The 22,269-nt window shown below is 42.0% G+C and overlaps 1 protein-coding gene across 1 annotated transcript in view; it reads right to left on the reverse strand.

Moving 5' to 3' along the window:
- DYM (dymeclin) overlaps positions 1-22,269 on the reverse strand; it is a 267,961-nt gene that overhangs the window by 136,204 nt on the left and 109,488 nt on the right. Inside the window, exons 9-13 of the mRNA XM_045850041.1 lie at positions 18,731-18,913; positions 16,583-16,761; positions 15,125-15,250; positions 9,696-9,809; positions 8,651-8,745 (exon numbers count right to left, since the gene is read on the reverse strand). Coding sequence (XP_045705997.1) covers positions 8,651-8,745; positions 9,696-9,809; positions 15,125-15,250; positions 16,583-16,761; positions 18,731-18,913 — 697 coding nt within the window. The remainder of the gene's footprint in view (positions 1-8,650; positions 8,746-9,695; positions 9,810-15,124; positions 15,251-16,582; positions 16,762-18,730; positions 18,914-22,269) is intronic.

Raw genomic sequence — 22,269 nt, forward strand, 5'->3', positions numbered from 1 at the left:
GGTGAGCAGAGACACTCACAGCTCTGCGCTCTGAACTATCTTTTCGTGAGTGCTGCAGAGTGAACACAGGGGCAGGGACCGTGTCTCCCTCTAGGGCAGAGGGCAGTTTGCTCTCCGACACAGTAAAGATGTCTCAATGCAAAACAAAGGTTGGGCAGGTTTGCTTCGAGTCCACTCTGAGGGACTGGGGTTTCCTAAGCTCAGGGTTTCTCTCCTGTAACACAACCCACTGCACGCGCAGGCGCCAGCCGGCCCTCCTCACACTGCCCTGTGGGCATGAGGAACCACTGGAGAAAACGATGACACGCTGGCTCCTACCGATGCTGTGAGTAATAAACCTGCCTTTGTCTCTGACCCAGGAGTCTGAGTCTCTACCAGGACCCACAAACGGTGGCAGTCTCATTTGCTGGCTTGAACGTAGGGTACAAATCTCAGGCCCTTCACAGTCGTTGACATGAATGGGGATTAATAATTTGTGGCTATCTCTGTATAGTTAGAAATGTTCTATTGGAAACTTAAATTTTCAACTGGCAGCTGGCTTCAATTGGGAGCTAAATGCTCTTTAAATAATTTCTTAAGAAAAACACTAAACTAAAAAGCAAGTCATGTCAGGCTTTTCTAAAAAAAAAAAAATCAGCTACCTTCAAAGTACCACTGGCTGTAGGAAGTGCAGGAAGCCAGAATTTTAAGGCAAAACATTCCTCCTTCCTTTCTTGGCTACTGCTACGCCAAGATCAAACACGGATCAGCAAAGACCACAGGGAAACTGAAACTTCTTTACTGCCTATGCATTCAGCAAGAACAAGTTAATTCTAGCTTTAAAAAAATGAATCATATACGTTTAATAGAAGCACTTACATGGCGAAACCACTGCTCAGACCTCCTACCAATCTAAAATAAAACATATTATTAATATTAACAACTCTCATTCTATATTCACTGAGGTCTTCACTTAGGGAACTGTTTGGGAAACAGAGGCAAACCGATGATCCTTTGGGCAAGGGATCGATATCTAGGAGTATTAACACCAAGAAGTATTTTGTAGAGATGTTACCCGGGTTTATTTTTAGATTAAGTTATTTCAGAAATGTTATAATACTATAACAGAAAAGAAACAGACTGTGAAGGACTGTACAAGCCACTGTTCACTCTTGCAACATGCACATGAAATAAGTGCCCTACACCGTTTTAGGGATGGGAAACAGATGTTAACTTACTCAGATTTTGGAAAGAGACTAAACTGTTTATTTGTTACAATGCTTAGTGTCAGACAGTCCCTTCCCTAGGAAACAAGTTCATGACGATAATGATGTTAGATAATAAGGTTGAGACGAAAGTGTTAAAAAAGTAACATGATTACCACTAACACTTAATTTCTAGATATAAAGAATGAGGTTAGTCTCAAATTTGAATGTAAAAAACCCCAAATTAAAGATTGCTTCTCAGTGGCAGACATATAGCAAAAGTCCAGTAAGTATTCATTGAATTTCTAAAATACTAACATCAAGCATTAGATGTAAGACAGATATCAGAGTTCAGGGCTGAAAGAGATACAGTTCTTGTCCTCTTTTCCACGTTCATTTCCCAGGAAAACATCTATACACCATGCACTACAACACCTGCACACACCCACAGCCCTGTCAGGTAGCCAGTTTAAGGCAGGGGGATGTGAAGCCGTTCAGACTTCCCCACTACACCTTCAGGTGCTTCCCTTGGAACGAGGGGCAGGGGCCATGGCCATGGGCTTGGCCCCCTGAGACTGTACGGGACCACGCCTTGGAGAAAACCCTCAGGAGTTAAAGCCCAGACGAGTTACTCTTGGAAGTAAAGCTCTGCCATTCCCGCTTTGACAACGCGGTGGCTTTTAACCGGGACAAGCCTGGAACAGCCACGTACTGGCTGTGAAACACCAACACCCGAAACAGAGTAAACCTCCCGCCTTTTATCAGTTTTAAATGTGGCAAAATAGAGACAAGTGGTGAGACAACAAGGTGAGAGGTATGAATTTATCATTAAATGGACCTTATTTTTAATATAAGAAAGTATTCCTCAAATATCATAACCAAGAGAAATAACCAGGTATCTTACTATATTACATACTTGAATATTTTATATCATGTAACATAAATTTATCCCAACTACAAACAGGTCATTTTGCTTCTTGATATTTTCTTGTTTGTTCTCACTTTATTATTTGGTTAAAAAGCCCCCCAAAACTCAATACATGTAAACTTAATTCAGTGGGGACAGAAGTACGGAAGCCTGATGAGGCAGGCTCATACCAGAAAGTATTATTAAAAACAAACTATCTTTCTTTGATTCCATGGGCCATTCTAAAAGAGGTACAGGGTCCGGCACAAATAATGCTCCTTCTTTACTACAAAAACTTTTAATTCTGTAACATAACAATATCCCACTCAAGCACACCATGTGACATTTTAGGTGAAATGTTCAAATTAAACATATAAGTTAATAAAACCAGTATTGTCACCCTACCAACTACACTCAAGCAGGCCTTAGTACTGCCAGACCCTGTATATTTGTCCTAAATAGAGGTGCTAACTACCCAGAGTTAGATAACAAACCTACGTTTTCGTAGTCTTCAGAAAAATGCTGGGTGACTAAAATGTGTCTTGTCACATGTGCAGAGCAGAACGAGGAAGCCGACAAAGAACTGCCAGCCTGGGGCAAGATGAAGTGCACAGCAGTGGCCCTGGTGAAAATCTACAGTGTACGTCTTCACTAGTGGTGGCTGTTAACGCTAGAAAAGGTGAAGGCACAGATCATGGATTGTGCCCTGACCAGTGTGGCTCAGTTGGTTGGGCACAGTCCCACAAAGCAAAAGGTCACAGGTTCGATTCCTGGTGAGAGCACATGACTGGGTTGCAGGTCCAGCCCAATCAGGGTGCACACGAGAGTCAATGGGTCGATGTTTCTCTCCCTCTCTTTCTCCCTCACTCCCCTCTTTCTAAAAATAAATTAAAAAATCTTCTAAATATTTTAAAAATTAATCATGGATTGAAGAATTTTTTAATTCTCAAATTACATAATTGGGTTTTAGAAAAAATACTATACTTATAAATAGTTTCATTAAAAATCTGTTTTATATTATTTTGTTCTCAAGAAGTTTGAAAAACTAGGAGGCTTCCAATAATGTCTTACATTGTTATCAACCTCACTAGCTTCAGAAAGCAGCAGGTATCCGAGAAACACAGCCAGAGATGAATCAACTTAAGTCTCAGAATCACAGGTCCAGAACTAAACTTAAAACCCAAAGGCCAGCCCATCTTAGAAGAATAAATCACTAAGTGGTATATTTATTAAAAGTCTGTTGTGTGCTGAGAGCCACTCTGGAAAGTAATGTAGCAATGTAAGCTAAGTCTTCTATCTCCAGTAATTACTACTTCGCTGGAACAAGACTTGTGATTTCAGGCCAGTGTGTCACAAGGTCAAGATTCTGACGTTCTCTCTCTCACATCCACCTCTGAGAGAAACCAGGTCACCACAGCCATATTTTCTCACACGTGACTTTCTCCTTTCCTGGCCCGTCCTGCTGTTCCCGCCCCAGGAGCCGGCCCTGGGCCAGAATGACAGAGACCCAGGGGCTGCCACTAAGAGGTGGGTGGGTCCGTTGGGTTCTTTCTCCTCCTGGTCTGAGTAGGAAAATAGGATGTGACTGTGCTAGCAGCAGCTGGGTGTAAAGTCAGAAGGCCTAGGGGCCAGGGATGCAGGACTTCACCACCGCTGGTTCACGACAAAACGGAAGAGAGGTGGAAACTGGTGGGAAAAGCCTACAAAAGAAGAGGTGATGCCAGGAACTGGCTCGGCCTTCTTTTCACTCCAGACCACATCTATCCAGACACAGGAGCACAGGCTGGAAGCTCGGGAACTGCGGGAGTGCAGTCAGGACAGAGGAGCGGCAGGTGTGAGTCAAGCAGTGACTGCAGATGAGAGGGGAGGGCAGGGCCCAGAGCACGTGGCTCCCGGGTTCCCGCCTCGGCCCCACTGACACTCTGCGCTGGGGCATTCTCTCTGGTCCTGGGCATTCCAGGATACCTAGGAGTGTCCCCGGCCTCTACCTGCTAGAAGTCTGCAGCAATCTCCTCCCCTGCTGCAGTAATAACAAAAACACCACAAAAAACCTTACTCCAGACATCACCAACACCCTCTAGAGACAAAGCACCACAGCTGAGAGCTACTGATCCAAGCAGGTTGAATTTTAACCTGCTAGCAAAGGGAAGCCATTGAATGATTTTAAGCGTAGGGAGCAGTACGATCAGGTATGCTTTTCAGAAGAACGTGATAGCCTGGAGGTCAACTGTGGAGGGCCACACAGGGAGGCAAAAGGACCACAGAGACAAATGGCACCATTTAGGTGACATGAACCAAGGCAGCAACAGGAGAGACAGAAAAGAGAGTATGAATGCAAGTCACAATGCTAGCATTAGCGAGAATCCCTGGGCACAATCAGATACGGAATTGAAGAGAAAGTAGAAATGGTAGATTACTTGGTTTCTGGCTCGGCGATTTAGGTGGCTGCGGTGATAATAATGGCCACTATTTAGGAGAGGAAATTTAAACAGAAGAGCAGGTTTAGAGATGAGTGTAGTTTTAAACAGAATACAAGTGTGAGGTGCCTGTGGGGTGCCCAGGTAGTGAGGTCAGCGGAGATCGGGCTCAGCTGGCCAGCATTCATAGCACACGTTATGTGCCAGGCCTTTACAAGCATCAACTCGCTTACTCCGCACCATGTCCATGCAGATAAGATGGCAGCCACGGTCGCCCAGCCTCACAGAAGGGAAAACTGCCGTACAGAGAGGTAAAGTAACTTCTTTGAGACGCCACAGCTAGTACGTTTTAAAGCTGGTATCCCAAACCTAGTCTGTGCTCTGAGTCACTACACCACACTGCCTGCCTCCAAAAACAAAGAGAAGGATGAGGATTATAAAAGTAGATCTGGGTGGTTTCCCATATACGAGTGCAGAGACGGTGAAGTCACAGGCATATATGGGAACTCCCAGGGAAAAGGGGCAGAAAGAAAAGAAAACCATCTCGGATCTGTTAAGCGGAATGCGAGGGAGGAGCCAGGGGAAGGAGCCAGTGCGGGGAGAACAGGAGAGCCAACAGGAGGAGCCCTAGGGGCAGGAAGTAATGATATCCTCCTCGTAACCCACACCAATCCCTCACATACAGTCTACTTTTCATAAATGTGTTTAATGGAATATATAGGCCTAGTCTCAAACAATGATTTCAAATATCCATGCTTAGAGCATATTCAAAGTCTTCATAGATGAGAAATACTGAAATCGTGTGTGTGACTCTCCTGGAAGACATGTTGTCATTAAATATGAAACAGTAGCTCAGACACCACATGAAATCATTCCTTACATTCATGTCTAGCTAAGAAGGTTTTTAAAAGCTTCATTCATATCCTATTTTCACAGCAATGAAATATGTCACTCTGTTTTGCATTGTGAAAGATCACGTGGTTTTGTAACCGACAGATACAAAACGGTATAGTCTCCTCCTAAAGAGGATCTGGGAAACGTGTATATGAAAACGGATCACTTGAAGGAGTCACTAGAGCATCTGGCGAACCCTGAGTTGTACTGTACGGCTGTCGTAAATCTTCCGTGCGTCTAAACACGGTTTGCTATGCACTCCTTGTCATCCTTCACAATTCTATGCCCTAAACACAAACTGCAAAATGAGTTCCCTCAAGATACAAAAAGCTAGGCCCCACTTCCAATTTGAGACAAATGTTTTCTAAGGGAATAAATCTTGATTTCCAGGCCTGAATTCAAAGTGCTTCCCAACCCTCGATGTGTGCACAGATCATTTGGGGATCTTGTTATGATGAAGACTCAGATGCGGCAGGTTTTGTGAAGCTGGGCTGACCCTCTGCACGTATAACGAGAAGTCACCCCCCTGGATGATGGGGACGCTCTGGTCCACACTGGCTACTCAACTGCGGCCCCCAGCCCAGAGGCACCGGCGGCACCCGGGGACATGTCAGAACTGCACACCCCTCAGCGTGACAAACAGAGCATGCTCACGTCATCTCTGCTGAAACCGATGGCTCTACAGGTTTCCATTAAATTACTTCTTTTAAAGTCCATTTACAATTCATTCATTCACATTTTCTTCTGTTGTTGTTGCTGTTCATGAAAAGTAGACCTGTTCCCTCTGTTGCTGTACTGTCCTAAACCGCGGCTCTGACAGTGAAGGCCCTCCACGAGAAGGCCCAGGGGCTCGTCAGGGTTTCCCTCCTGTGATCCTGCACAGACCCACAACCCGCTGACGGGAGGGGTCAGGTTCTCCGCTAACTGAAACCAGGCTCCCTCACCACGCCCCCTCCTGTCTGCTTCGGGTTGTTGTGGTGGATGCCTCCCTCTCTCAGGCTAGTCCCTCCAGCCCTCTCTCTCTGTCTACCTCGCCTACTTTCTCAATTAGATGGGAGCTTGCTATTCTCTGAACCAACCACTCGCCCTCACCGTAGGAGGTCATTCTAATATTTATGACATTCTGCTGTATATTATATATGTTTGGCCTTGTTACATCTCTATTAATGCAGTACAAACTACTTGAGGGTGGACATTGTTATAACTAATTTTGATACTCCCTGTTTAATAGTTCCTTATTAAATAATATTAAATAAAGCCCCATTAAAATCAAGTAAAGCACTACTCCTTATTGACGATGTGATCAAAATATTACCAAATCAGAATCTAAATTATGTTTTATATTTCTTCAAGTATGATTGGTTTTCTACTTTCATCATCACATACAGAAAACAGCGCACAGTGCTTTATTTGCATTTTTTCCAACTCTTATACCTAGACAATTTTTATTTAATCTTGCTTGATACATTTTATAAGAACTTAAGTTCTGAACCAGTTCATCTGGAATTTTCATACTGAACAGGCCAAATGTTCACAAATCAGTTGAAAATTAATTTATAATGAAATCTTCACAAAACCATTATAAAACTCCACCATATACACAAAGAAAAACAGACCAGAAAGCAGCACAGGTATCATTAAACCTGTCATGCAGAGATAAAGCACGGTGACAAAGGCTGAGTTGTAGAAACACATGGAGGAATCTGCGGTGTGAGGAGACACTACATTTACTCTAACTTAGGAAGCTACCATTAGTCTGAAGTCACTCAAGTGAACCGCCTCCTAAGTTCAAACCCCAGGCCTAGACTGTATGTTAGTTATTATTAATATATTATAATGGTGTAATGCATTATAAAGTATTATAATGTCTTCATACATTATGTTGGATTCTTTTAGTTTAATTTGGCAAAAAAATATCCTCTGCTATCTTCTGAGTACAAATAAACAGACAAAGACCATACGTTAATTCTGAGTGATTGCTAAGAATGAGCCTGGGTCAATAAATGTCTCTAACCAGGAGACAAAGGGTAAGATCAGACTTTAAAGTAATGTGAGTTGTGAACACCACCAATGACTGGAACATAAAAACTAGTCATCAAAACTGCACTGCCCGAAAAGCAAAAATGAAGGAAACAATCCGACTTCACGGACATCTAACCAATGTCCCACTTGACAGCCACTAGTACCATACTCAGTGTCCTACCTGAAGATCAAAAAGTACCCACACATGTTACACATCTCTGCAGAAGATATTCATTCATCATTTGTTAATCGGCTTTCCTACCCGTAAAGAGCATGTCTTTGGCCAAGGGGGAGGGGAGACAGAGGAATTTCTGGTGATATTGTGGCAGGCAGAAAAAGGGCTTTCCCCAATATATCTACATCCTAATGCCCCGAACCTGTGACTGTGTTGCCTGACAGGGCAGAGGGGCTTTGCGGTCATGATTCCGCTAAGGACCTTGAGATGGGCAGGTTGGCGTGGATTATCTGCGTGGGGCCAAGGCAATCAACCACAAGGACCCTCACAGTGGAAGAAGGAACGAGAAGAGGAGGTGTGAGGAGGATGCGACAACCCACTGCCGCTGGCTTGGGAAAGGGAGGGAGGGGCCGTGCGCCCAGAAATGCAGCCAGCTTCTAGCAGCTGGAAAGGGCAAGGACACAGAGTCTCTCCAGAGCGTCCAGAAAGGGTGGCAGCCTGCTGATGCCTTGATGTCAGCCCGGTGAGACCCCTGTTGAACCTCTAACCTACAGAACTACATAATACGTGTGTTCTTTTAAGTCACTAACTTGTGGCAGCAATAGAAAACTAATATGGTATAAAAAGAAACTAACATAATATAAAAACTAATATAGTATAACTAATATGCTATAGAAAGAATTCTCCAAAAACAAACACAGGTAACTCCTCAGAAGGGTAGTATAATGTTCTATAAAATGTTCAACAAATGTTAATTAAAACTTAGGTTGTATTACTAAGAAATATACCTGTTCCTCTGTAAGATTCTAATATGCAAAGCTTAAAACCAGATCTATAAAAATACTGAAAGAAAATACAATTAATTTTGATTGAAAAGTTCAGCTAGGAAACAAAGGAGAACAAGGTCTTTTCAACCAAACAAGGGGATATAAATTAAGTAGGAAAACTTGACACTCCTTGCAGATAACCTTTAAAAGGGACCATCGTGATATCTGTTCCAATGGGTCGGTCGGGAGGCAAGGGCAGGGTCTCGTTCCAAGCTCGCATTTACCTGATGATCCTCTGGGCCGCGTACTGGTGCAGAGCGCGGAACTGCGCCGACATGTTCGCCAGGGCGGCCAAGCAGTTCGTGTGGAGGTACTTGTCCTGCCAGAGAACAGCGGGTTGAAAGCATTCATCGAGTCTCCTCTATATTTTAAACACGGTTCATTAGAAGCAAATGTAAACTCGATTGTCATTGATTTTGGAAAGCTCAGGTCCCTTTTCTCTGATTCCCAAAGTCGATAAAGCCCTGAAAGTTCAAAGATTTTTCACCACCCGTTTGGAAGCAACATCTGGCACAAGAGAGCAGGATGCTATTTACGGCCTTCATTATCCCTGCCCTGGTGAATACTGAAGTATTTCGCTGCAGAAATATTAATGTTTAATTACAGTGTGCTGCTCCACAACCTAATGGTTATGTACAGTGTAAGCATATGCACTATAATTACCTTTCTAAAATCAAAACAGTCTCCATTCAAAAACACATCTGGTTCCTAGAGTTTCGAATAAAAGACTGTGGACGTGAACCTGTGTTAGCCCCGCAGAAGGAAAGGACTGAAAACAGGCAGTAAACTTGACCACTGCGCTGAGTTATGAACTCTGCATATGGCTTCTCTATCGACTGGAACTGAAATTTGCTCCCAGGTACTGCAAATACAATCCAGTTGAAATTTTTCTTTTACTCTTTAAAGTACTCTTTCCCAACTGAATTCATTTTTTCTTGTGCTCTTATCTTCCAAAGCTGCTGTTGCTTTTAAAAGGCAAATCCGCTTTATTGGTCCAGCACAGAAGACAGCATCTTTCACCTAAATGCGCTCCATGGCCTGTTTCCAATTTCATGAAAATTTCTCTAATCGTACAATCTATGAAATATAAAGAAACAGGCACTATATGTAGTACCTTAGGATCATGTAGCACAGTGACTGTACGCTGGTCTGTACTTTTCTACCGTATTTCATGAGAATGCTGGCACTCTAAATATTGAGACTGCTTGAAACTACAGTCTTAATCATTCTGTATGCATAAAGATAAAAAAGTAGCGATGGAATACTTACCCTTGTCCTTGTCATGTTGTACTGAATGGTTCTTATTACGACCAGTATCAGGAGACTCCCCAGTGAAATTTCTGTTAACACCCGCTCTGAATACCAAGTAATATTTTTTAATATCTGTAACGGGGAAGATAAGTAAATGTGACTGACTGGGGAAAAAGGGTTGTCCGCGTCTCTGACGTCACAGGGGCCGCACTATGAGGTAAACAGCATGTAAAAGTGCATCATGAGACTCTCAGTTCAAGACAGCCGAACTGTGTGGATGTGCTGACTGCTCCTTCCTTCTTAAATATAAAAGAAGAAACCCAGGTCTGAACAGAGGAGGACAGTCTCCCTTCTAGCAGACAGAAGGGAGGTGTGGCGCACAGGACAAGAGTGACAGGACAATCAGCAGTTTGGAAGCAAATACAAGAAAACCAAGGAGCTTCTTGAAAAGCAGAGCTGTCCCCACAACCACAAAAAGCGTCCACGCTGCATTCAGGAAAAGGTCAAGAATGCAAATGGCCACAATCTTCAAGACGTGCCTGTGTTCCTTTCTGACTACTCAGAGCAGGCAGCTCCCCCCAGGCCTCAGGAAGCAGAACTGTCTTCTAACTTGAGCTGGCACAGCCCCACTGGAGACCTGCGACAGGGGTATCAGAGAGAGACACGGCGGGGGGGGGGGGGGGGGTGGTTGGAGAGAGAGAGACAAAGAAGTGGGCAGCGCAGCGGCCAGTTCTGGGACGCAAAATGCAGCAAAACCGACAGGCTCAGCTGAGCACTGGAATTCCCTGATGTTTCCTTCTGTTTAAGACACCGCTACCCCCTTTCTCCTTGACTCGGGGAGTCAATGTGCCATGTACTTCCCCATCCACACCTGACAAAGAAAGGCTCCGGGGCTGACTCCCACCTTCTCCAGTGAGAGCACATGCCCTTTGCAGAGCACAGCAGACCCCCATCACTCACTCACTGACTCTCCCCTGTGAGGGAGGTCCCCCCACCATTCAAAAGAAGTGAGTCCACCCTTTCAGTGATAACTGTGGAGGGACAACAAAAAGCCTCAAGGGAGGTAGAAAAATTCAGTAATCTAAGAGAGAGCTGTGCTACATCAGATCAAGCCTCTGTTCTAATTACTGATGTATATGAAATACTGAGGGTTGAAGTACACGTTAAATAACATGATGATATGATAAGCCAAGTGGAGAAAACTCTACTAAACAAATAACCCAGTTTCTACAACAAGTGAATGGTCTATAAAAGGTGGGAAAGGGAGAGACGATCGTAGATGAAAAAGGGTCTTTGGAACTAAATACAGTAAATGGACTTTGGCAACAGATTTGAACCAACCAACTCAAAATGACCTTAAAGATAATTGGAGAAAATGAATTAAGTATTAGTAAGTATAAAAAATTATTTTGTTGGATATGATAATGGTATAATGGTTATGTATTTAAGTTCATACTTATTGAAGTGAAATAGTGAAATATTTACAAATTAAGTTAACCTGTATATATGTAATTTATAACATTTTTCAAGGAGATTTTATCCAAAATATAAAAGGCAGTGAGGGCAGGGTAGGAAGATAAAACAAAAGCAGAAGAGTGTTTATGATGAGTCCATGGTAACTCATGATAGTATTGTTTTTTAATCATGTTAACATTTAATGTGTTCATGATAAAAAGTTTACCAAGTAAATAATGTGAAACTGAACACATGGAACAGATTCCCTAATCAAACAAATAATTTAGGAATCTGGAAAAATTTTAATTCTAATTAGTATATTGGATGAAATTGGACAGAATACTTGATCCATAAAATCAGCACAAGCTACTAGGAGTACGGAGAATCACAAAATTAAGAAAAGCTGAGAGAAATTAAAACTATGATAGAGAGAGAGAAAATCAGCAGGATGGGCATTACGGAAAACTGAATTTGTGATTTGATAGATTAAATTTAGAATTTCTCTTAGATAATAGCAATAAAAGCAAAACGACAAAGTGTAAGAGAAAAGTAGATATCTAATATCTACTTAACAAAAGGGACAGACTAAAAGGAAAAAATAGTAACAGGAGAAAATCTCTTTGAGGGAAAGAAAAACTTTCAATATTCTTAGCAAAAATATTGAAGAAAAAACCAAAGTATATTGTGGTAAAATTTCTGAATTCACAGCATATGAAAAAATCCTATTGGCTTTCAGAAAGAAGAAACATGTTTTCGCCAAAAGAGAGAGAAGCAGTTTGACATTAAGCAGCGTCTCATCCTGAACACCGTGCACCTGAAGGACAAGAGAACAACGCCCATCAGTTTTAAAGGAATAGATCACAACTCCAGAATTCTACCCCTGGAGAAACTACCACTCGAGTATACGGTAAAATAAAGCCTGAAGCATGCAAAGACTTAGCACGAACCACCCACGCACCAATTCTGGGGGGAAAAGTGCTTGGCTGTCCCTCCCTTGCCACCGTAGCAACAACAAAAACTAACGGCCAGAGAATTCAGGCGAAGGAAACTATGGACTACCAAACAACACAAACAAACCTCCCCCAAAAACCACAATTATAATCCATAAAAATATAATTAACTCTAAATACTAGAGTTGTACCTTAGGCCTTCAATAAAGATCAATAAAAATAGATATTGTCTAGTAATTCTGCCAACCCCCCAAGTTCCCAATGATCCCAGGAAGGAAACGGGGACACAGAAACAGGCAAGCACGACAAAGGAGCGGTGCGTTCAGCTCCGCGCAAGTGCACGCCGTGCCTCCACAGTCAATTTCTACTCGGGTCAACTCAGGTCACCTGGCACCCCCACCACAAATGACCCACCCCCGACCTGTTCTGCAGTCTTAACTCGGAGGCTGCCATGTGGCAAAAGCCCTCTAAATGGTAGTTGTCTATTGCTTGAAAAGTAGAAAATGTAAAATTTTAAGCATTCCCATTTATTCGTGACTAGTAAAAGTTTTCTGTGTGGCTGCTTCTTGTTTTGTTTTTTTGCTGCTGTCCCTGCAGATAAAACCCCACAGACCCGGTGGAGCCCCAGGGTGCTGTCCGCCCCACTCATCCCTTCTTCCTCTCTGGATGCAGTCGGCAGCCTCCCTGTCCCGTCCCACTCTGCACGCCGTACACATTCTCAGTGTTGTGAGCAGCGCTGTGCGTAACGAGTCATGAGCACACCCTCTCTGTGCAAAGGCACAAGGTCTTCCTCGATAAACCTGGAGTGAAACTGCTGAGGGCTGGGGTATTCACAGCTTCAGTTTAACTAGTGTCTCTTAAAGCTAAACACACACCTATCTTGTGACCGAGCAACCCTACTCCTAGGAATATACTCAAGAGAATGAGGGCATATACCCACTGAAATACATGTTCAAAAGTGTGCAGCAGCTTTATCAAAAACAGCCCCAAACTGGAAAAAAAGCCAAAATCTACCAACAAGAGAATGGATAAATACACTGTGGTAGATTCGTTCAATGGAGTAGCACATGGTAACAAAGAACAAACGAATGACTTAACACCACAGGCATATTCCAGAAACACCGTGCTGAGTCACGAAGCCAGTGCAAGGGAAGACACTGTAAATCAGGAGAGAACGCTAATCTGGCGGAGCGAAGCCCGAGCAGCAGGGAACCGGCTGGCAAGGGTCCGGACCAGCGAAGGGCACGGCGAGTCTTCCGTGTGCAAGGAATGCTCAATGACTCGATCTGGGTGGAGTAACACAAGTACACGCATATGTATGCAAAAACTCCTGTGTCACACCTTTGAAATTTGCACACTTTCTATTTTACACTTCAATTTTTAAATGTTTTTTAAAATCATACTGGTTTTTTATTCTTTATCAAAGGGGAAGTAAATGCTACATTAAAAATTGAGTAAACCAGTGCAAATATTTTCTCTTCGGTGGAACTTTAAATACAAGAATCAAGAAATCTGTATATTTTATCCTCTTTCTATAGTGTCAAGATTCCTTAAATCTTAGTTGAAATGATAGTCAGCTATATCAGAGGCAAAGAAAAGGCTGAATGGAACATCAGAGAAAGGTAAGATGACAGGAAAGCCCCACTGAAGACTGGAAGAAAATGTTCGCACCCAATGAACAGTGAAACCCCTCGCCCCATCTCTCATTACCTCCACATCGAGGAGACTGGAAGAGTCCCCTCTGAGAAACTGACCAGCCCAAAAGGAGAGGCTAGGGAGAGTAGGGTGCCCAGAGAAATTGACTACATAGAGCAAGTTACAGTGAATAAGTTCTGCCCACACACAGAACTTCCAATCAACTTTAGTGCCTTACTCCTAAATAAGAACAGGTAAGCAAAGATCACCAGGCGTTTGAGGAAAGCCTTCAGTGGGGACTAAGAGAGGAGTCAAAGAAGAAAGGAGGACTGAGAAAATACCCAAAATGCTGTAACAGAGTTATAGGGGATTCTCAGTTTGGCCAAAGTATTGGGGTTGGAGGAAGGAAGAGAGAGTCTATGAGCTGGGGGGCGGCGGTGGGGGGAGCGGGGCAGGGTGTGTGCTGAGTATCCAGAGAGAACACGTCTCTACGCAGGAAAAAGCGCCAATAACATCTCCCACCTTAGGAATAGTCAATGTCTAAATCTTAAAGATCCAGAAACACAGTGTAAGCATTTATTAATATGAACAGAGCCGAAAGCTGGAATTAGGAATAGGAGAGACAGGGGGTGGGCAACTTTTCACTAACACCTAGTACGTCCATGCAAACGGCCAGTTATGAAAATAGGCACGGGACATGCAGCACAGCATAGGAAACACAGTCGATAATGCCGTAATAACTGTGTGTGGTGCTGGGGGCTCCAGTCTTATTGTGGCGGTCGCTTTGTAATGTTTTTAAGTGTCTAATCACTATGTTGCACACCGGAAAATGATATAATATTACACGTCAATAATAATTGAAAAATAAAATTTAAAAAACCCGACTACTTCTCTATAAGTTTTAACACTATGTCCATATATACTCTGGCACAAATACCAAAAAGGAAGATAAAAATCAGTTTAAGAGTGGAACTCACCAGCAGGACTAAAATTTAAAGAGTAAAATTATATTACGCTGTCTTTTAAAATATAAAACAATTGATTTTTTAGCTTTCTTCCCTCTGTCCCCTATTCTTTCACTTATTCTGTACACAGGAAGCAAACCTGTTGGACAATTTCTGCCTCAACTAAAAAGTGGAAATGAAATGGAGAAAAATGAACCCAGTGGCAGCAAACACATTTGCGTCAATTACTAGAGAAACCATTTTAAGAGTGTTTTTAGTAGTGCTTAATAGTCATTCAGGAAAAAACCCCACCACTTCATAAACGGTTCACAAACCATTTCTAAGTCAGGTGCTGGCAGAAACAGCTAGCAGGAAAAGCACGAAGAAATGCTAAGGCCACAGTAAATCTTTCATGGAGGGACACGTCCACTGTGTAACTCCAATCAAAGTAACGGGAACTCACCACTTCGTGAATGGATCTATTGAAGCCGTCATCTTCTGTAAGGATCAACAATATTATAAGGGCCATATACACGTGGTGTGAGTTTCTTTCTTCAACATGATACAGGATCTCAAGAATTGGTAAAACCTAGGGAATACAAATTGTAATTTACTACTTCCATTACTTCGTTACGAGACCAAGGTCTTAAACTGTTACACCTTCACTGCCCACCCTTTGCTTTAACTCCACGGTTACCAGCCAGCCCCTGACCGGAAGTACTTCCCGTGTGCAGAGTGAAGGCCCCGGCAGAGGGAAGCACCTCCCTCCGTGCGGGGCTGCACGGCTAACGGTCAACCCCTGACTCTGGGTCAACCCCTGACTCTGAGCGGCGGCAGCCCTGCCTCCAGCCTAGCAGAGACCTACACACAGCCAAGTATTCGCAGGAACCCTGTCCTGTGTCCAACATGACCTTCTTAATAGCAAAGACTGCAAAATAAAAGAATCGGCAACAAGGACAAAATCAGATCAGCCCAGTCAACTTTCCGTCCATAGCATATTTTCTAATCATAGCTTCGACAAATATTTATTATAGAAAGAAGGCAAAAGGACAGATAAAGAGACACCAGTAAGACATTACCAAAGTAATCTAGGCAAGAAATTGAAAAACAAAAATCCCCAAACAAATAAGGAAACCCTACCTGACCTTCCCAAGCAAAACCAAAGCCTTTGAACTTTTCACTGTTGTGTATCATATACAGACACCTGCCCTCTGCATCCTCATACAAACCAACATCTTACCATGGAACTTTCCAGAACAGGTGATGTCACACATGTTCTGCTCATTGCTATCATTTCCCTTAGGATACATCATGTTAAGATTTGTCTTTGTGCTCACGCCCACCCACCGGTGCGCAGGCCTCCTTGTCACAAGTTTGCACTCACATCCGCGGTTCACTGTTATACCCGGTTCTGGTGTGGAAGCCAGTGTTCTCCACAACAGCCGGTGTGGAGACAGGCTCTCTCGCTGTGTTTGTCCTTCCTGTCACTTTGACATGGAAAATGAATTTTACCCTCTTCAAATGAATTTTAACATTCCCTATTACTCAGTGTATGATGTTTAACACTAAAAAAGAGGCTACCAAGTATCTCGTGAATCCTGCCATCACCCTGTAAAAAATACAGGGCAGAGGGGACATTGCTTTCGCTGCCTGCAGTGGGTGGCTGTCACAGACCTACAGACAGGGACGCTGTTGGCGCTGCTGTGCCCTCCCACTCTGTGATGAGGACACCTCCCACGTCTACGTGCTGTGTCTCCTGCACGGTCACACTCAGACCTCTGTGTCTGGTGACATCTCCCATCCATTTCTCAGCCACCACCATTGAGGCAGCCAAGCAAACACACCTCCCTTCTAGGGAACAGCAAATCTGTTCAAAATATTAAAAATACAAAAAGCATGAAATGTTTAGCATGATACTTACAAGATTTTCCATGTCTGTGCGAGCCAGCATGTATGTTCTAATATTACTATTCTGATGGAGCAAAGTGTACAGGAGGAGGGTTGCTTGGTCGGAGGTCTGCTGCTCACAGAGAGCTGTGTACAAGCTGTTAAAGTTAATCTGGAAAGCATGCGGGATTGACGAGGGGAAGGGGCTGTTATCTGGAATACAGAAAACATGGACATTCTTCATATTACATCATTATTTTCTAGACTGTGCTTATGTAAATAATGAAAGTCCTATTCAGCTATACAATTCAGTTCCCATTAATTTTGTCTAACTTGCTACATTTCAGATTCAAAATTCCAATTTATATTTATAATTTTAGTTAAAAAAGAACTGAGCTGATGTAAAACATGGTGACAGAGTCGGCAACACTGTGCTGTATAACTGAAATGTGCTAAGAATAGGTCTCTGTACTACCTCAACAGCGTTCCAAGGACTACGTGTATTGTCCCTCATTAAATCCATCCGTGGCCATGTCACCGCTGACCAGTTTCACAAAGGGTGAAGTAGAGGCTCAGGGAGATCATGCACCTTTTCCAAGATCAGCCACTATTGTTTTCACTACATAACACTGCTTCTTTAAATACAGCAATAATTCAGGGAGTCGGCTCTATGACAGATGCTCACTTAAATCTCATAAAGACCCGTGAGCAGTAGAGATCACGATCCCTGCTTCACAAATAGACTGGTGTTTAAAAAATAAGGAACTGGGTGGGAGAGGCAGGGGGTGTGCAGGGCAGGGGAAAGCAATGGGGAGAAAATGGGGACAACTGTAACTGAACAACAAAAAACTTAAAAAAATTAATGAATAAAAACTGGGATATGAGCTCAGGTCAGTCCAACTCTAAAGCCAATGTTTGGAATCAATGTACCACACAGTCTTGGAGAAGATGACTATCTCAGGGAGGTTCCACCTCAGTCACATTTGCCCAGAGCAGCAGCGGTAGGCACACACAATGAACTCTGCTTTGTTACACAATCTGAGCTAATCATTTTAAAATCTTAGGTGCTTGGTACATATACAAATACTATTAGTGATATCATCTCCATTTGACAAACAAAGCCACGGAGGCTCACTGAGATTAAGCAAACTGTGAGAGGCCTCGCCAGCCCACAGCGGCAGACAGACTGTGGCACGGAGTCAGATCTGCTGGACTCCAGAACTCGCTTCCTTAACCATTTAGCCACACTGTCAGTAAGAGCACAGCATGGCAATAGAAAGTACTGTTAGATAAATGAGCTTTCACTTTCTACCTGTCAAATGACTAGAGACTTCCCACTCCCCGTGAAGAAGAATACCAGAATCAGCGAAGCCACCACCACTGGCACCCTCGCCCACTGTCTGTGAGAAACATACACTAGAACAGCTCTGAACAGGAACAAGGCACAGTGCCTCAGAAGCCTTAGAAATTCCCACGCAGTAGCTGTAATTTTTACCAACTTAATTATGTCAGTGTTGGGACACTTGCTGACAATCTAGCCTAGCACATTAATACTGCGTGTAGAGTACGACCTTTTGATAAGAGAGTGCTGTGTCTACACAGAACTGTCTACTTCTGTCCTGCCTCACGGTTTGCCAAGCTGCAGCCCATCCCCTGTTTTGGAGATAGACTTGTACTGGAAGCAGCCGTGCTCCCTCCCTGATGTGCTGTCTGTGCCTTGTGCTACAACGACAGAGGCAGGAGGCAGTGACAGAGACCTCATGGCCACGCAAAGCCATCTGCCCCTTTGCAGAAAGAGTTTGCTCAGTTCTGTCCTAATTTCTCGTTCTATAAAACTCGAAATAGACTTTGAGTGAAAAATTGTGAGCAACCTATCATTTAGAGGTGTTTTTTTTGTCAGATTAATTCCTATCCCTAACAGGTAGGGTAGATGGATGCTAAGCTTGGTTATCTCTGAAAGAAATGTAAATTTAAATAGATATAAGGAAGCACAGTCCTCCTCTAAGATTTATTTGACCTTTCTTAGAAGATAGGCAGGAAAATCTAAGTTGTTCTCATCAATCAACATGAAAATACACTGAACAGTCATCTCCACAACTACTGAAATAAACAATATGGGATAAACAATACCCTCTTTCCTATTACAAAGAATATTCAGAAAAAAAAAATAAATGGCACCAACCTTGTGTATTCTTAAAGGACATAATGGCCTGTCTGTAGGGGTTTGGCGCGTCCGCAGCATCGGTCAGGTTGGCCAGCACCAGCAGGAGCAGGAGACTCTGGTTGGCCAGGGGGGAAGAAAGTGCAGGGGCGGCGGCCGCTTTGCTGCCCACCCCGCCCAGGGTGAAGACGGTCCAGAGCCCAGCTGCAGAAGAAAACACACAGTTAAGATGTCCCGGGACTAGTAACATAAATATATTTCTGTACAATATTCTATGTTTTCATATTTAAAGTTCAAAATAACACTTCTTCTTTATGAAAGTAAAACACATCCAGTATTTGAAAATTCTCCTATTGCCCAAGGATATGAAGTTTTTAAAGACTCTATCATTCCCGGTTTCTGTAACTCCACTGCCACTTCCCGGAGATAACCACCATCAAGTTTCTAATGTAACTCTCCATATTTTCCTTTATATAGCAAATCATAGTCATAAGAAAATTTCATGTGCAACTTTATACTCATATCTGAAAACCTAAGGAAAAATAATAAAATATCTAGGAAAACACAAATTATCAAAATTGGCCAAAAAGACAAAAGCCCGAATTGGCAAATAATCCGAGAAGAATAAAAAATGGACCAAAGGGCTAACCTTAAAAACAAACCAAGTCCAATATTTTTCACAATTAAGTCTAACAACCGTCAAAATACAGACAATTCTCCTATTACACAGCAGTTCCAAAGTACACGCACGTGGCCGACACCTAGACACCTCACTGCACGCGCCCAGAAAAATCCTCCCCCAGAAACTGGATAAAGACTGCGATTAAAAGAGAATAGAAAAACTAACAGAGACTTTAAGATAACCTAAATCAAACAAAAGATGAAATTTTGTAGAAATTTGTTAAAAGTGTAAATGTCCACGACCAACGAGGTTTGGTTGCTGAAATGCAAGGATGATTCACCTTTTTTAAAAAATTACAAATTTCTCTTCACTTTAAAAAGATGGAAAAAAGAAAGTACAGTCTTTTCAAGAGATGCCAATTTTTTTAAATTAAACTTAAAACCTAGTCTTAATTTAAAGAAAAAGAATTCTTACAAACTAGAAAAGGCAAAGAAACCACTTGTTTTCCACAGTCTACCTAATCAGAAATCCACAGTGGCCAACATTGGAAGAATTCCCATTAATATCACCAACATCAGTGCTGTATGACCTGTACTCCAAGCAAGAGATATTAAGGAAAGAAAAAAAAAAGACCAAAAAAAAAACCCTCCCCCCAAAAACAATCCGTGCACTGTCCAATACAGGAGCTGCTAGCCGCCCTGAGTGGTCCTGGGACTGGGAATGTGTAGTCCAGATGGCATTGTGTTGTAAGTATGAAATACACACGGAGTTCCAAAGACAATCCAAAAAAAAGTTAAAACCTGTCACTAATTTTTTAGTATTGATTACACGTTAAAATTATAATATTTTGGATATATTGCATTAAACTGTATTGTTAAAGTAAATTTCACCTGTTTCTTTTACTTTTTTAATATGACGTCTAGAGAATTTAAAGTTACATATGTGGTTTGGCATCTATGGCTCACCTTGTATTTCTATTGGGCAGAGATGTTCTAGAACATCAAGGGAATCAACTGACACACTATTAGAACTAACAGATTTTAGTACTGTTCTACAAAAAAATCAACATATAAAAAAATCAAAAGCTTGCATACACATGAGCAATAATTAGAAAGTCCAATCACAACAGCAACAAACCCAATAAAATATTCAAGAATGAAAGACAAGTACCATATGATCTCACTCATAAGAGGAATCTAATGAACAGAATAAACTAACAAGCAAAACAGAACCAAAGACAGGGAAACATGGGACAGACTGACAGCTGCCAGAGGAAGGGGAAGGAAGGAGGGAATGGTGGAAAGAAGGGGCAGGGACTAGTCAAAGACCATGTATGAATGACCCATGGACATGGACAATGGTGTGGGGATGGACTGTGGGAGTGGGGGGTGGGCTGGGCAGAGGAGGGCAAAGGGGGAAACACTGGAACAAGTGTAATAGAATAAACAAGAAGAAAAAAGCACACAACGGAAATGTGGAAGGCCTTTAAGCAGACAACCACAGAACCTGACTAACAGTCACATGAGATCTGAATTAATACAAAGGTACAACATATTTCTGGACAAAAAGACTCAATACTGTGGAACTGCCCATAAGTTAATTTAAAATTCAGTATAACCATTATCAAAATACCAAGAAGAATTTATGCAACATTGATATTTTATAATACAGTATTAAATAAAAACTGCTGGATATGGAAATACATAAAAAAATTTTTTTGAGAAGGACTACCCTGGGTAGAAATGCTCTTGGTCAAATAGCAAATTTTTATAAAACTACCGTCATTTAAAAGTCTATCATAAGACTAACAGCTGGTTTCTCAAAAGAAACCTTACAGGCAAGAAGGGAGTGGAAAGAAGTATTTGAAGTCATGAAAGGCAAGGCGCTATATGCAAGATTACTCTATCCAGCAAAGATATCATTTAGAATGGAAGGGCAGATAAAGTGCTTCCCAGGTAAGGTAAAAGTTCATCATCACCCAGCCCTTATTATATGAAATATTAAAGGGACTTATCTAAGAAACTGAAGAAGATCAAAAACTATGAACACTAAAATGACAACAAACTCACAACTATCAACAAATGAACCTAAAAAAATAAAAGAAAAACAATGAAAACAAAAACTAAGCAAACAACTACAATGGGAACAGAATCAGAGAAATGGAGATCACATGGAGGGTTTTCAGTGGGGAGGGGGAGGAGAGGAATGGGGGGGAAGGTACAGGGAAGAAGAAGCATAATTGGTAGGCATAAAATAGACAGGGAGAGGTCAAAATGGTACAGGAAACAGAGAATTCAAAGAACTTATACATACAACCCATGGACATGAACTAAGAGGGGAGAATGCTGGAGGACTGGGGGGTACAGGGTGGAGGGGGGATAAAGGGGAAAATTGGGACAACTGTAACAGCATAATCAATAAAATATACTTTAAAAATAAAATAAAATAAAAGTTAATAAAATTCTATAACTGTCTTTGGGACCATAGAATTTAATAATTCCCCTAATAATTAACTACAGAAATATGTGTATAAACCTTGAATTGGTAAAGCCTTTTTCTTATGCAACACACAAAATTCAAAAAGATATAAAGAACAGTAATTTGACTACTTATAAATACTTTATGTAATGAATTACATTATAAACCAGACAAGAGAGGAGAAAACATTTACTACATATACAACAGAAGAGGATCTATTTATTTTTTAAAAAGACCTCCTGCAAATCAGTAAGAAAGCAAGCCAAAAATCCAAAATAAAAACAGGCAATAAAAATCCAAAGCAATAAAAGGAGAAAATTAATTAATATGGTAAGATCCATGAGAACACAATTTTTTGAAAAGATTTACAATACCCAGTATTGTTAGAGGTACAGTGAACCACCAACGGTGAGAGATCAAGGTCGTACAGAATTTCTGGAAGACGTCTGGCAGTTCTCAT

Source organism: Phyllostomus hastatus, unplaced genomic scaffold (assembly GCF_019186645.2).
Source record: "Phyllostomus hastatus isolate PE091 unplaced genomic scaffold, TTU_PhHast_1.1 phas_contig_80, whole genome shotgun sequence".
NCBI classification, from domain to species: domain Eukaryota; kingdom Metazoa; phylum Chordata; class Mammalia; order Chiroptera; family Phyllostomidae; genus Phyllostomus; species Phyllostomus hastatus.